Raw genomic sequence first — 17,783 nt, forward strand, 5'->3', positions numbered from 1 at the left:
TGAGATAACATACTACTAGTACAATATCACTATTTCATTGTATTGGTTCCTGATGATACCAGTAGTTGATTTGTGAAATACAGAATAACAAGCAAATATTTTAAATGCCAAGAAGGTCTTTTGTGGAATGGAAATAAGCTATCTGCTCATAATTGTTTCCTGTGTGTGTTAAAAAAAAAAATCTTGTAGAAATATTTCTCGCAACATGCATTTTGAAATGTCAATAAATTTATAGCATACCCACTCTCCAACAAACAGGTTGTGGGTTCAAATCCCACCATGGCCATACATGTTTATAAAAGCCTGCTCCAGATAACCATGATCATCTTGATTTGTAAAAAAAAAAAAAAAAAAAAAAACGTATTAAAGGACTAAGCAAAAGTCAGAAATCGGATTCTCATATATTGATGCTTTATATATCTTATTTGTAGATATACTTTTTAAAACATGGAAAAGTGAAATCCAGAAGAGTTAATGCCATTCAGATACTGTTACAGAGAAGTTTACCTGTAACTACAAAGTTTCATTTTCAGAAGATTTCAATTTTTCTTAGCTAATTGAACTAAGCTTAAAAATTATTAAATAACTTAATAGCTTCTTCTAAACAATACATAATTTTCTTTTGAACTGCCATATAAAGATGTTAATCCAGAAGGCATCTCCAATTTGATCTAATAAAAATTGTGAATGATAAGGGAAAATAGTAAAAATCGGACATACCCGATTTGGTGCTGCTAATGTGTCATTAAAATGCATTTACTTTGTAAGTTAAATAGTTATATATGTAATTGTTTTTAGAGTGCCAAATTTTGACTTATACCATATTAGACTGTGACAGCCCAAGGAGCAAACAATGTGTAATGTCCTCATGGAGAGTATCAGCATTTGGGCATTTAATAATTCTTATCTTGTATGGCTCGGATTACATCAAGATTAAAAGAAAAAATATCAATGTCCATCCCTTTCAGAGATCTTAATCTACTGAAGTATAGAAAATTCACTAGAAAAGGAGAAAAAATTTTTAAATATATATGAAATTGATTAATTTCTGTTAAGTATATTGTATTCATTGAAAGATGCTGAACACCTAGCTTCATAATGCTCAAAGAAATTTAAAAAATTTTTTAGCACAATGAGCAACACCTGTTACAACCAAATGCTTTCTCTGTATCAGTTTTTAAATTAAAAAAAAAAAATTAATATTGGAAATTCAAGAAATTTGAAAGGGAAAAGAGAGGAAGAGTCTTACATTTATTAATGTAAATTCTTATGAGGAAATGATGGTTAATATATTTTAACATGCATTTGAAGTCCTAAAAACCATTTTTCCTGACATCTTCAGAAACAAAACAGTTGACTTAATTTTTTATATTCATACCATTCCTCTGGATTGATGATATATGCAAAATCATTTTTATTTCTGAAATTTGAGATGTTTACCTTTTAAAAAAATACAGCCAGATTACAGCAACTCAATTTATTTTCCAGATGAAAACCATATAGAAGACAAATTTAGATAATTTACAAGTTTTGTCCAAATGAATTTCCAAAATTTTGTCAATCCAATTATTATTACTACATGACACCTGCAAGGAGTTGCAGGACTTATCACCGGAAGGTACTCTTACTACACCCATCTCACCCTTTCGTTACTACTTAATCCACTAACTACACAACTCACTGCCTCCATTACTTAATTCTCCAGCTACATATAACGACGCTGCTTACCACCATCCACTAATGGTATTTTCTGTCTGTAAATTGTGTGTTCTCCATAAGACTTTTTGTTAGGCTATACATGTTGACAATTTCACCCAGTTCCTCTGCAAATTTTGGACTGAGCAAAGCTCTACATACCATTATTGTGTTCACTTCAGACATATCTAGGAGAATAGAGACAGCAAGATTACTGACGAAATGATCTGAAAACATCCTATCATCTAGTAAATGACCTGCAGAAGAAGAACCATCTTAAAGTATTCAAGATCATGTTTCAAAAATGCATGATTATCTATATTTATAAACTGGTACAAGAATAAGTCAAGGTGTTGATTAGCATGCTTTTATTAGAAGTTTGGTATTATACTGATACAGACATAAGAATAAGGAAGTCATTTTGGATATAACCTCACCTGAACTATTGTACACATATCTAGTCTCTTCGTCACTTATCGAGGTGATGCAAATAACAGTGGAGAGGATGCAAAGGCAAGTATTAGTTTATACTGGGACTGTGAAATGTAGATCCTGAGAACTAAACACATTCCATGTGTTTAATACTACAGCTATTCATTTCTTTTCTTAATCATTATTACCCAAATATATAACATCTTTTGCTAAGAGCTAATTATACAGTGATTTCTGCATGAGAATGATGGCCCAGTCCATAAATTAAGACCTCTAAAATCATAATCCATCACTTAAAAAAAAAAAAAAATTGCTACTGGCTGACAAAGTATATTGTACTTGACAAAAATTATATTGTTTTAATCCTTTGCTCAAGCATAAGCAAAGTTTGCATGTGCAATACTGGTCAGATCTTTTCCAGACAGCTTATTGTGTTATCAATTGATTACACTAAAAAATCCATGCTTTTTATGAAGACTGAAAATTTAGTGGATTAAGCTGTTTTTATGTTCAGTCTATTGTTTTAAGTAACTTCTAGAATTTATTTTTTAAAGGCATAACAGGCACATCCATCTCCCTTCTTCAAATTCATCCTACAGATCAACTGCATTCTTTCTGCCAATTAGTGCTATACATGATCTTAATTCATCATTGTCATAACTTGGCAACATGCTAACTGCTAGGAATTCAGCATGTTCTGCAAATATTTGGCTTCAGCTGAATCAGTAGAAAGATTCAACATTTAGCCAGGCAAAGCAGAAAAAATTTGGTATATATATACATATGCACGTGTCATAACAAATGCAGTATATATTGAGGGAATAAGCTCTTTATCTTGTGCAACCATATATCAAAGTCAGTTTTGTTTGCTTTAGGTATTTTGTTATTATTTTAGTTTATATTATGTAGTCTTAAACTATTTAAAAACAGTGCAGTTTTGACTGTATATAATACTAATAAAAAAAGCAACAGTTGCAACTTATGGAAAGATTCCAAATTTGTAAAATATGCAAATGAAGTAGTACAGAGAGGAAAATGCACATACAGCATCAATGATTGATCATAAAATGTAAGCACAGTGAAGAAATTTGTACAATGAAGTCAGAATCTAAAATAAATCCACCAAAACAAGTTACTTCATGCCACAGAAAAACCTAAAAAAAAAAAAATGCAAACATCCAAAATCTTTGCATTTTACGTCATAGCCAAAATAATCACATCAGATAACACATGCTGCTCACTTGTTCAAAATGAATTTACAAAACTAACGAGTCAAGTTGTACCACAGTACAGTTTGTCTGGAAGAAAATATTTTACAGAAATAATTTCGGATATTTATATTATGTTGTAACTATTAAAAACAAGATTGCAGATGCTAAATACCTTTGCCAGACATTGGATATTAAGGACCTGCTAGCATACAAATGAAAGTTTCATTAGCTTCATACGGCACTAGCTCAATACAGACTTTCAATATAATCATATGATTATATATTGAATTGTGAGGTGTCAAAATTTTCCTGGGAGTCATACAAGTGAGATGATTACTTTTTTTTTTTGCTGTTACAAACGTAGGATATGCACATTTCAAACAATTTCAGCATCATTTAAATCCCTTAACAGTAGTGGTGCTGTTGTCTTGAACTATTATGTAAATGCTCCATGTTTTTTCACATAACACACATATCAGTATCAAATTTAATAACAGTGTGTAGGAAAAAGTAGGATATTTCAACCATTCATCCACTGCATGCTTGAAATTAAGATATCTGAATTAAATTAAACATTCAAGGTGAACCTAATAGGTGGAACTTTACTTTTATTATAAGCTACAACAACCAAAAGAAAATTTTCAAGGGTTAAATATCTGTACAACTGACAATAATTTAAATACATTAAACTCAAGTCAGGGGTCTTTAATAGAACTATTGCTAAATTTAGCGGAGCCTTTCAAGAACTTACCAAAACCACGAGTTATGCTGCTTTAAGTTTGGAAGGATTGCAGACTTACAATTCTGAAAACGTATTTATCTAAAAATGAATATAATGCTTTTTCAGAGCTGCCACGTCAGACAGCAGAATTGACATCAGAGATGATTATATATTTTAATAAACACCACTTAAAAACTGATGATTCATTATTGTAGTGATAAGAATGGAAAATCAGGGAAACACAAGAAACTTTCTTTTGGCAGCAACTACTGAGCATGTATGGCAAAAATATTTGTACCTTGAGTGGGCTAAGGATTTTTTTCATGTTTATCAATTATATATGTATATTTTTATTAATTTTCTTTATTTATTACATAGTCTGGGAACACTGCTGTCAAGATCAAACATGGAACATTTTCAGGCCTCCAATCAGTGGGGGGCTCTGGTCTCACACTGGGAAATGAAATTAAAGACAATCACAAACATCCATGCTCACAACAAGGATTCAAACCCAATCCCAGTGGTTGGAGAGTGGGTACACTAACCACTCAATCCAGCTGGCAGAAGAAACAAGTGGATTTTGACAAAAATTGCTTTTTCTACATCACCATTTTATTATAACTTCATTTTGATTATAGATTTAATAATTATTCTCTAAATTTAACAATTTAAAATAAGAAGCCATTGATATTTTTGTTATTTAAAGAAATCACAATCTTGTTTTCTGACTTTTACTATAGTTGTTAAAGTCCACCCCCCCCCCCCCAAAAAAAAGGGAAATATCTGTAAATGGTAAAAATTACAATTTTATCAGCATGCATCACATAGGTGGAGATTATATGCTGTAATTTTTGATCATTAGTGTAGTAATAAGAATGGTTTTATTTAGAGATAAAGAAAACAAAATACATGGTAGAAAAGACTACATAAAAACAAGGAATGTCTAAAAATGAATTATATTCATTTTTAGACAGTCTTGCAACTGGAAAAATAAATTAAACCAGTTAAAAAAAAATATCTTAATCATAGACACATTTAAAATTACACAAACTATTCCACAAAGAATAAATCTAGGATAGTCTACTATGACTGAACTTACCATTGGGAAGAATACACATCTCTTTCTGCAAATAACTTGGAGTCTATAATCAAATGATACTCCTACAGTTCTTTTTGATAGAAACTTGGGATTTCAAACAAAGATTAAGAAGTTTTGAAAAAAAAAACTTAGGAAATGAATAAAACAGTATGGACTGAAATGACAACCAGTGAGAATCAAAAATAAATAATTATCATATTCCAATAATAGCGTGAATAAAACAATTACAATAGTATGGACACGTAGAAAATGCTTACTTCAGACCTCTGCAAATTCTCAAACATGGAAGAGTAGAATATAAATTAAAGATGCCAAGAAATTATATTCCTGGTTTAATCATTAATCCAAGTGTAAGTAAGACTTGCATGTGGAGTATCTTCACAACTAGGTTACTTGTATATATACAGGCCAATGACTTCACATTAATTGCTTAGTATTCCACATTAGTCCATATTGTTTAATTTATATATATACTCTTAAGTTATTTGCTTCCCATAAAGAATAGTATTATACACGTACCCTTTCAGATGTATAAAGTACTATACATTATGGGAAGGTCCACTAAGCTGGTTTCAACCTTTATTAAGGTCTCATCAGTGGGAGTCAGACCCAGAAGAGGATACCAAGCTTGAAGTAATCCGAAATAATATATTTCTCATATACATATAGTGAAAAGATGTATCACCTTATTATTAAAATACTCTGAATCAGAGATGTTGAAAGTTTTTTCACTGGTTTACAGTATAAATTAAATTTGACAAGCAACTATATTCCATTAGAGGCCAATGACTTCACATCAGTTGCCTTGGTATCCCATAATGCAAAGCACACTCCTCTTTTTTGGACAATGGATTAAACAAAGAATATAATTTCTTGGCATCTTTAATTTATAATATAATTACATGTTTACATTTTTTAAACATCTATCTCTGATCCAGGGTAATTTCATAAGGTGATACACCTTTTCCTCACTTGTACATAGAAAATACATGATTTCTGCATTACTTCAACTTTGATATCTGAGATGTGGTGACTGATTAATTCAATCCAATACCCTTGGAGGGTAATGGATGGCAATGCTGTAGCCAGTGAAGCTCTAACTGAGGCTCGGCTATTGCTGTTACGCTCCTGCCATGATCAGAGCTTTAATAGCTCAATAACACCTTATCCCTACACTGTCCTCTACAGATAACGGGGAAGATAAAGCATTCTTGCTTCGCCCCTTTAAGCCAGTCCTTATAAGGATAAGGACTTTGATATCTCTTCTGGATTTGGTTCCCACTAATGATGTTTAATAATGTTTGTGTTTAGATTCACTTTTTCCTGAGGAGTAGAGAGGCTCTGATTGGTGGTAGGCCTGTCACGGGGTGGAGTCACTGCTGAGTTTCCTGTTCTGGAGTGATAAGCTTAGTAGTGATCCTTTCAGATCACTCAGTGAGAATGTGAGTGATTTTGTGGATCACTCAGAGTTTTTGGAGAGATATCCCTGCACTTTAACATACCTCAACAGAAGTAAAATCCGGCCTGGGTAGTGGCCGTTCCCGTAATGCATAGCATTATACATGTCTCAAAAGGGGATTTGCTTTGCATTATGGGACACTAAGGCAACGGATACAAAATTATTGGCCTCTCTATATAAGTAGCCCAGTAGTAAAGATACTTCGTGTGCATATCTTCTTTGCTTACACTGGATAAAGGATTACACCAAGAATATAATTTCTTGGGATCTTTAATTTATAGTATAACCAAGTGAAAAAAACTTTCAATGGAAGAGTTGAAGGAAAGATACTTCCATGAAGATGAAGGAAATCAATGGGAAACATCAAGAGTATAACTAAACTTCTACAAATATTTTGGCAGCAGAGATAGACTGGAAAGCTGCTGTCCGTGACTAGCCTCAAGTGGCATGAGAGTGATGATATTAAAAGCAGGATGCCATTTACATTACAGTGAAACCACCTAACTATACTGAATCATATAGGTCAATTTCAGACAGTAACAAAACAAAGTGATATGACAAGTCTGATATAAAAAAGAAAATAATATCCTGGTGTATACAGGGTGGCTTAAGAAATATTATGTTTATATTGATTAAAACAAAACGGTTTGTTAAATGTCATTGAAATTTCATCAAAATTCTAATAAGGATTTTGTCCTAATATGATAATATCCTAATATGTCTAATCCTAATAAGAAATCAAAATCCTAATCCTAATACATAGCTACTATCACCTGTACACCCTCAAATGGTGTACAGGTGATAGTAGCTATGTAATTAATTCACATTATCAGCTTCCTATTAATAATTTTCACTCAAGCATCTTGAGTAGATATAGTAACTTCTAGAAATTTCACTAGAAAGCAGCACTGTACCTTATTTGTGTATTATAATTATACTAGAAACAGTAATGATCAACAAATGCATTTTTTTTTCTTTTTTGTGCTTACTATCTGCTCATAAAAAAAAAAGTAGCTTATACAGAAAATACTTCATATTTTATTTCTAACTCAGACACCAGGAAGAGATGCTACACTTTATTCTAATTGTTTGAACAAGAAGGTGGTAAAGGAATGCCAACAGATGCAAGTAAACAAGAAAAACAATTTGTTAACTTGAAATACCTGTGTTCAGTTCAAGAAATGATTTAAAAAGTTTCCCTATGGCAATAACTGTTTAAACTTGATAAAAGCTACCACAAGGGCAGAGAAGATAACAGAAATGCAATATTCCAAATGAAATATATCAAAATTTCATTTGGATGTAAAAAGAATATATGGGGATGTGCTGTTTCCCATCCCCACCAATCTCATGAAAAAAAAAAAAAAAGCACCCACAGAGGAAAAAAATGACCACTAGCCCTGTCAAATCATGGTTTTTAGATCTGTCTCTTCAACAAACTAAATGCCAATCAGTATCTGCATAAGTTAGTGAATGGTTTTCTACTGCAACTCATGGCTACTCTAGTTGCCTGCAGATACCCAGTTATTTATTCAGGACAGTGAAACACAGAGCAAATGGTGGATTTTTCTGCATGCTACCTCTGAGTCACAACTTAAACCATGTGATTTTTTTTTTTAAAATGGAAATATACAAAAGAAAAGCTGATCCTGAAAAATAAAAAACAATAATATATATCGATCTCACTGAAGTGAGAGGCCCAACTGTTCACTTCTGTCATGTCTTGTGCCATACCTTGCAGGGAAAGTACATACACTGCTGTATGTCTTCAAGATGTTGCATAAAATGGAAGAATACACCTAACATGTTACCATAAATCTGAATCAAAGACATATTGAACATGATACCATAAAATATTTTCCAAAAATATGTTAGATTATCAAGTCTGTAGCATCTGCACAATAAACAAGTTTGTGAGAAATTGGAAGTTTTTTCTTTTCCACTTGGTTAGACTATAATAAATTTAGTTTAATCCTTTATCCAAGTGTAAACGAACAAAGTTTGCACCTGAAGTATCTTCAGGACTGAAGCAACTCGTAAAGGTGAACCAAGCTCTCATCACTCCGTCTCAGTATCTCCCATCCTTGCGGACATGTATAATGCTATGCATTAAGGGAAGGGTTACTACCCAGACTGGTTTCGACCTTTATTGAGGTCTCGTCAGTGGGAGCCAGACCCAGAAGTGGTGATACTAAGGTCATATTTACCTATATGAGTTGCCAAAAGGTGTACCACCTTATTATTAAATTACTCTGGATTTAGAGAAAGATGCTGGAAGTTTTTCCCCCACTTGGTTAGACTATAATATTGAGAAAATTTTTGTTTGTTAATATCATCCTGTGCCACTCTGCAGGTCAGGTTAGTTTAAAAAAAAAACTAACTAAATAAATAAAGCTGAAATAATCTTAAAAAATAATGAGGAGCTAACATTATTTTAAGACAGCTGGATATGCCTTTTTTACAAGGGAGAGAAAAAAAAAAAGTAAGGAATTATCCATTTCCAAAATATACACATTGATTTCTTGTAAATGAAAAGCATACTGAAAAGATTTTTGCATACTTCATAAGAAACAGCATGTAATTACTGGCTTGTGGTGTTCTTTTTATCTAAAATAAAATTCTGTAATTTGCACTCACAGACTATATTCACAATAAGCTGGAGAAATACAATGAAACACATTTAAGCAAGCAAGTACTACTGCTTGTTTTCGAATGCTGTGAACTGTATTTACCAGCATATGATATCCAACTCCTGAAAAAAAAAATAGTTCACCCATTGAGCACAGATGCATTTAGTTTTAAATTAATCCAAAAAGTGCTACATATATTAAATATCTATGTTGCCATGGCTATAAATATGAACAAAACTAACCAATCCTTTCATAACAAGTTAAGTACATCTGATGTAGCAAATGGCTGCTGAAAAACACATTACTCACAGTCAATCTATAAATATTATTATGTTAATATTTATCATGTTAGTATTAAGTTTCAAACTTTGAAGATAAAACACAGATAAAATATCATGCAAACAATTTGTGATATTTAACTTTGGTACTGAAATTAAGCTTCACAAGTTTAAATCTGTAAATCTTTAGTTGAGGCCCAACTTAATTCTCATCCTAAATTCTAAAAGGAAATTTTTTCAAAATCTTAGATTTTGATAAAATCTAAGATTTAATGAGTGGTTAGCATATCTGCTAACCACTCATTAAAAAAAAAAAAAAAATCAAAAATGGATTTTCGTGTGTTATTTTCTCTCTAAGTGATCTTCAAGATGTAATAAGTTTATGTGCCCATTGGCAACTGAAAATAAAAGAAAAAAAATATGAGAATAAACATTTAAAACTAAGCATTCTTCACTGGTTATGTTTTGACTTTTGCACTACTTAAATGTAGGCTGTTTATAAAACTACCATTAATAGATTTAATAGTTCAAGAAAGTATTATTTTTTCCCACCAGTAACTTTTGCATAGTACACTGTGCAAAATAAAACACCCCCCTCCCTTTTTTTTTTAATCATTCCCATACAAGCAGCCTCAAGACCTATAATATGATAGTATCATGTGTGAGCAAGTGATAAAGGAGATAGAGGGAAGAAAGAAATCTGTTAATTTGTTTTTTTGAAGAGATGGAGATTATAAGTATTGGAGAAAACTCCCAAAGGAGAAGAATGAAGGAAAAGGATGAGAAGTTGATTTGCTGGGTCTCTGGAGCTGAAGGGTATATAAATATTAACAAACTGCTACCCATGTTCATACATGAAAGAGGGAAATGGAAGAATAATGGCACCCACAGAAAATACCTATAGAAAAGACACAATGCAGAAACAGTGTCTATGGGAAAGCAAATGGGGGAATTCAGAATACAATCTAGCATTCTGAGGGAGGTTTTTTGGGTAAACCACCCCAGGTGTAAGAACAATATTTTAAGGTTGGGTGGATTTGGAATTTATAAAGTATAAGATGTAGAACAGAAGATAAGTAATGTTTAGAACAAAAAAAGAATACCAAGCTTTTTGAAGGGTTCTAAGAGGTGGTGATTGTATAATATTATGAAGTCTTTGACTTCATGGTATGTAACATATAGTCTCTCCCACTCAAATACCACACTTGACTTCTCGTGGTGAAATCTGTTATTGCAAATGAGGTTCTGGTGGCCAAATATCAGCAGTATAACCGAAACATCTGCACAAGAGGAAATGCATGTCTGGATGCTGAGGTAGCAGCACTACCATCAGAATAGGAAATCTGAGGTTTAAAAAAACCTAGAATTCTCCAAAAATTTAAATACTGTTTTCAAGTCATATAAATGGAGAAATCAGATGAACTAGTTGGTAATGACTAAAGCTTGGAAAATTAGAGTATGAATTGGCCAATGGATTGTTAAAACATTATCAAACAGGAAAGCCAGCGCATCTAAGAAAAGGAGATGGAAAAATATAAGATTGAATTATTGAAGGTTACTGAAATAGTTGTTGGAAATTTTTTCACTTGGTTATACTATAAATTAAAGATGCCAAGAAATTATATTCTTGATTTAATCCTTTATCCAAGTGTAAGCAAACAAAGTTTGCACCAGAAGTATTTTCAGGATAGAAGCTAATGACTTCACATCACTTGCCTTAGCAGGTGCAGACTTTGTTTGCTTACACTTAGATAAAGGATTAAACCAAGAATATAATTTCTTCGCATCTTTATAGTATGACCAAGTGGAAAAACTTTGAACAACTATCTCTAATCCAGAGTATTTCCATATAAGAGTAGTCAAAAGGTGTGACACCTTTTGACTACTCTTATATGGAAATATGACTTCTGCATTATTTCAACCTTGGTACCACCTATGGGTCTGGCTCTCACTGATGAGACCTCAATAAATGTCGAAACTGATAGGTAGTGACCCTTCCCATAATACACAGCATTATACATGTCCGTAAGGAGATGTGCTTTGCATTATGGGATACTAAGGCAAGTGATGTGAAGTTATTAGCAACTATATATACGAGCTGCCCAGTCCTGAAAATCAGTCAGGTGCAAACTTTGTTTGCTTACACTTGGAAAAGGATTAAACCAAGAATATAATTTCTTGGCATCTTTAATTTTTAGAGGATGACTGAAGTAAGATGGAATGATAATGATAAAATAAACTGTCCCAATAGGAGTGTATTTCTTTATTCAGGGATGCCCAACATAACTGATACACATCAACATGGTGTTGGCATCCTCAAGAACAAAAGGCTTAGTCAAGCAATGACTGAATGAGAACCAGTTTCAGAATGAATAACAGTAAAGGCTAAAGTTGTACAGTGATATGCCCCAAATAAGAATACACCCTTTGAAGAAAAATAAAAGTTTTACTGTCAAACTGATAAGACCTTGAAAGAAATGTAAATAATGAATTTGGTGGAACTATGTGGCAAAGTGGTAAACTTAGTAATATGTGGCATAATCTTTCAGCATAAAATAATACATCAAGTAACCTGGGTGTCACTAGATGGCAAAACAGAGACTCAAACAGATCATACTGCCATCAATCAAAAGTGCATGCCAATGCTATTAGATGTCTAAAATAAAGAAATGCTGAGATTATCAGATCCACTACACAGATCCATTTATTTATCAGATGATAAATAAATGGATCTGTGTAGTTATATATTAAAAAAAAAAAAATTAACACAAGGGGAAAACACTTAATACACACAAATTTAATATTGTAAATTTAAAAATGCTGAAGCCTTAAAGAGTTTAAAATAAAGTTTTGATGAGAAGGGAATATGAGAAATGATATACAAGCTAAATGGAAAAAAGTAAAAAAAAATAAAAGAAGAGAAAGAAGAATGGCTATCAATGGAACTTAGAGGCTAGTGGATGAAAGGAAAAAAGTCGAGTCAAAATTATGTGTACAAAACTCTCTCCAAAAGGAAAATGAATGAACTCACACACACACATATATATATATTACATTTTAAGTAAAAAAGTTAAGAAATGTGCTAGAAAGTATAAATGACAATGGTTCAAAGAACTGGCACCAAGGGCACAACAATTTTAAATAATACCAGTGGATACCAGCTCACCATCTAAAATTGGATTTGGGAAATCTGCAGGACATGATGGTATCATTGCAAATGTTCTAAAAACTGGCATCACAAATATGCTCTACCCATTATTCTAAGGTATTTGGGGAAATGAGACTGAAATAAAGAAATAATAGAAAAATACCAAAGAAAGGAGATTTAGGAAATTGTAATAATTGAAGGGACATAAACATGCTGTGTGTTATTAGCAAAATTACTCTCTCGAGAATCTTTTTTTTTATATGAAGGCACAATAAGAGAGTAATCTGGTTTTAGGCCAAAGAGATTATGTATAAGCCACATTAATACCTTAAGAATAATAATTGAACAGTCAGATAAATTTAACTCTCCTTATATATTTACTGTTTGTGAATTATGAAAAAGCCTTCAGAAGATAATGGATATTGGTCTGCTATCTCCCTTACTATTTATACTGGTGCTAGATCATGTTCTAGAACAGACAGCAGAAACACATACCAGAGAAACATCATGGAAAATAAATAAAACTGGATGATCTAGACTAGGGGTTCTCAACCTGCGGTATGCATTTTTAAGCTCTTACGCCGTACCCCTTGGGGGTACGGCGTAAGAGCTTAAAAGTCTCTAAGTTGGCAACACTGATACTGATTAATTTCTGAGAACTGAGTGACAAAGTGCGCCGCTGTAGTTCATGTCTATACACGTTTGTCAATCCTCCTTCCCCATCTGAGAGCCGAACCTACCTGAACAGCTGATCACCCAGTCAAAACATCCATTCTAAGTGAATGAACGTGCCTTCTTACTGCTCTATGTATTTGTTATGATTTATTTCACTTGCTGTGCTTAGTTATGTTTAGTTTCAGTTTACTGTGAAGTTAAATGAACATGTTTCAAAATTGTTTATCGATATTTCTGAATACAAATTATGAATACTATAACTATAGTTTTATCTATCTATACAAGGGGTACACCAGTTATATACACATTTCCAGAGGGTGCATGAAGCATAAAAGGTTGAGAATCACTGATCTAGACTATGTAGATGATGTATATCTAACTGCTCATAGATATACAGATATCCAGAATAAACTGATCACATTATAAGAAGAATCACAGAAAGTTGGTTTGAAAATAAATATAAACAAAACAAAAGAAATGAGAATTAATGTGAATAAGATACAAATACAATTTAAAATGAAAAATAAAATAACTTCCAAATTTTAATTTAGGTATCTCAGCAGTGTTTTATCTGCAGATGGAGGAGCAATTAGAGATGTTGATATAAGGATTCAAGAACCAAGAAGTGCATATGCTAAAATTATAGAGTATGGAAAATGAAAAATATTCACACAGACACAAAAAAATAAAAATATTGAATGCACGTATTAAATCAGTTCTTTTATATGGATGTGAAAAGTAGGTGGTTTCAAAGAAAATATAAAGAAAGCTATATGCCTTTATGAACCGATATCTGCAGAGTATACTTTGAATTTGAAGAGAGCTTTATTACAAATACTATAAATTATTTTTGTTCATACACGTTTGTTACAGTGAGAGTCAACTGTATAATCTGAAACTGACAAATGCAAAACTAGACCCTAAGGTGGAAGTTGTTGATGTCATTTGGAATTACTGTCAAAGAAGCTAAGGTAGGCCGATGTATTATGCCTGCTGTGTCTATTTTTCTGGTCAGTTTATCCTAAAGAAAGTCAACCCAAAGTTATTTTATTCTCTTAATACAGCCACTAATTTCACTTATAGAATATCATATACATTTGATTTGAACACCTCAAGACCATTTTAATAACTGTGCTGTTTTCCATTGACAGCATCTGCCAACACCCATGAACATGCTATGACCAATGGCAGTTCATCATTTCATGACAACAGAGTTTTTCAGTTTTTTCATATTTAATTATGTTATATGACAGCATAATGTTAATCTAATTTTGTGTTTGTGTTACATTTTAACTGTTTTCTGCTCTCTCTCTCTCTCTCTCTCTCTCTCTCTCTCTCTCTATATATATATATATATATATATATATATATATGAAGAGATGATATCAATGATATTTTAAAGAAAATTCACTATCTTGTTGTCCCTATGAGTTTCCTACTGCGATTGCACACACTCACATATATATATAAAACACATTTTGTTAATGAAATTTCACTGCCTGATAAGAGAATCAAAAGCAACTGGTATGACAGAGATGTACTGTTCTATTAAGGAATAAAATGTACAAAACATAAAAAGTGTTTTATCTGGCCCACATTTGGACATAGGTATTTAGAAATTATGTAACTATATTGTATTTCACCTTACAAAACAAATTTATTTCAAGATGTTCTCCATTCAACATGGCTTCAACTGATTGCATTAAGCTTTTCTGGAGCAGAATGGCATGCACTGAGTCAAAGTTATTTATGTAACAGCTTAAAAATTTTTCCATGTGCAGATGAGAATGTCTCTTAATACACCATTAATTTATATTTATAGAGCATGATATAAACATTGAACAGTGCCCAAAGAAAAAAGATGAATTTGCAATTCATGGATCATTTAAATGAGTCGGTATGATTTATATAACTGAATTCTTTAACTGGTCATGGCTTATTTAATACACTATTATTAGATTATTAGTCATGAGCTCTTCCATGAAGAATACAATGAACTGAAATAAATTTCAATTAATTAATCTGCAATCCATTGCTTTATACATCATTTGCATCATATTACATTTAAAAAGAACAACTTAAAAAATTTGCTTAATATAAAGTATTTAATAAACAGGACCCTCATCATTATCATCTTCTTCGACAAAATCTTCTCCATTGTCAAAATAGTTGAAAGCATAATCTGTACCCTAAAACAAAAAATGATGATGCTAGTTCATATTCAACATACAGAACATTTTCATTAATCAAAACATTTTATAATGCATAAAATATAAGAGAAATAAAAATGATAACATTTCACAGTAAATTACCCAAGAATATTTTTATAGCAAACTAACTACTAAATTAATGAAATTAACTACATTAAAAGTGGCATAAAAGAAAATGAAAGCACACTATTCCTCCAATTCATTTGACAAATGTAAACAACAACAAGATCACATGCAACAATACTATTTTTATCATTAATACAAGATACTTACGATGCATAAATATCAAATACAACCACAGATGTTCAAACTTAAACCATTGTTAAGAATCTTAATTTAAATAAAGGATTCTTAATTTTGTTTTATAAGAGTAAAGACTTCTTTAGTAACTAAATCAACAATAGAGAGTGAACCATGTTAGATACATTAAATACTATAAATGAAAATTAGCACAAATATTTCTTGCTAAAACTAACACTATATCATCATCAGTGTGGAACAACAAGCAAATCAAATGAAGAAAGAACACAAGGCAAATACAATATGATGTTCCTGATATTTACATAAGATGAGAATCTCTTACTATTCTACTTCATTCCTTGGCTAAAGATATTAAGAAAATATCACATGTACTGTGTTTCTGATTTATAATTTTTCCATAGTAAATGTCCATAGTAGTGATGTACAACACCAACTGATGGTGCTGTTCATCACTACCATCATTACAACTGGTGCTGTTAATCCAAATATATATCAGCCAGAGAGGAATGTGGTGAGGTTGTCTGTAAGGATAGAAAAATCAGAACTCCAATGTGGACTCAGGAAGTTAAAGAGACAGTGAAGAAAAAGAAGAAAGCATATCAAAAGTTCCTGTAAAGTAAGTCTGCTTGTACTCTTAGAGAATAAAGAGAAAAATGTAAAAAAAGCTAAGCACTGTGTAAAACCAACTAAAGAAAAGTCATGGGAAGACTTTGGTAAGAACATAGAAAATAAACATCAGGAAGGTGGTAAAATATTCTGGAGACTATTGAAAAAGCTTAGAAATGAAGAAAAAGTAACATAAAAAGAATAAGAGTTGATAAAGGTGACATGAAAACTGAAAATAATGATATTCTAAATGTCTGGAGTAATTATTTTGAAAGCCTGCTAAATGAAACAACCAGTGTCTGTATGATGGTAGAAAACTCCCAAAACGAATGCAGTCAGGAATACATATCCATACTTGAAGAAGAAGAAATCAGCAAAAACCTGATATGTGGAAAGGCAGCTGGAATAGATGAAAATTGGCCAGAAATGCTGAAATATGGAGGTATAAAAGTTTTACAGTGGCTGCATTGCATAATTCAGAAGACCTGGTTAGAGAGGCAAATTCCAGAAGAGTGGAGCAGAGCTCTCAGTGCATCCATATATAAAAAGGGAAATCAAACTGAATATGAGAATTACAGAGGTATTTCCCTCCTGAGTGTTCCTGTAAGATTTATGCAAGTATACCTGAGAAATGGCTAAGAAAAATTGTGGAAGAGAAGATTGGTGAGGAACAAACTGAATTCAAGCCAAACAAAAGTTGCCAAGATCAGATTTTCACTTTAAGACAAATAGTTGAAAAATCTTGGGACTATAACAAGGATTTGTATATAAGTTTCATAGATCTGGAAAAGGCATATGACAAGATGCCAAGAGGAAAGCTCTTCAGAATGCTACAGTTATATGGTGTAAATGGGACATTATAGCAAGCAATACATAGACTCTATTTAAGCTGTAAGTCAGCAGTTAGAATTGAAGGAGGTACAGGAAGACTGTTGTGCAACAAGGGTGCACATTATCTTCATTGTTATTCATTATCTACATGGACCACATTATGAATGAAAGCGGTATTAAATCTGATATCAAAATTGGTTATGTTAATCTTAGCTTTAGGCAGATGATGTTATACTTCTGAATAAATTCAGTACAAGTCTGCAAGATTCCCTGACTAAACTGAATAACTGTTATAATAGGTTTGGTATGAAAATCAGCAATAAAAAGACAAAGACAATGAAAATAGGCAGAAACATTGAAAACATCAACTGTATCCTGAATGGAGAACCCATAGAACATGTAATACATTTCAGCTATTTAGGCACAATATTTAGTGAAGATGGTAAATTAAATATGAAAATAGATATAACAGAATTAGTAAAGCTGGTATGGCAGGAAGTCAACTGAATAAATTTATATGGAATAAG

General features: G+C 32.0%; 1 protein-coding gene across 3 annotated transcripts in view; it reads right to left on the reverse strand.

The window, feature by feature from the left end:
• Positions 1 to 17,783, reverse strand: part of LOC150108556 (DNA-directed RNA polymerase III subunit RPC7-like) — a 66,054-nt gene that overhangs the window by 3,462 nt on the left and 44,809 nt on the right. For 2 of the 3 annotated variants that reach the window (XR_016548136.1, XR_016548135.1), the window contains exon 5: positions 15,468 to 15,537. Coding sequence is in view for 1 of the 3 variants with exons in the window: in XM_090390847.1 (XP_090246973.1) it covers positions 15,454 to 15,537 (84 nt within the window). In the remaining 2 variants the exon portion in view is untranslated. Of the gene's footprint in view, positions 1 to 14,377; positions 15,538 to 17,783 lie in introns of those variants that run through there. The other variant, XM_090390847.1, reaches the window with a different exon arrangement.

This window comes from Typopeltis vanoorti, chromosome 3 (assembly GCF_054136105.1).
Source record: "Typopeltis vanoorti isolate ZY-2024b chromosome 3, IOZ_Tvanoo_1.0, whole genome shotgun sequence".
NCBI classification, from domain to species: domain Eukaryota; kingdom Metazoa; phylum Arthropoda; class Arachnida; order Uropygi; family Thelyphonidae; genus Typopeltis; species Typopeltis vanoorti.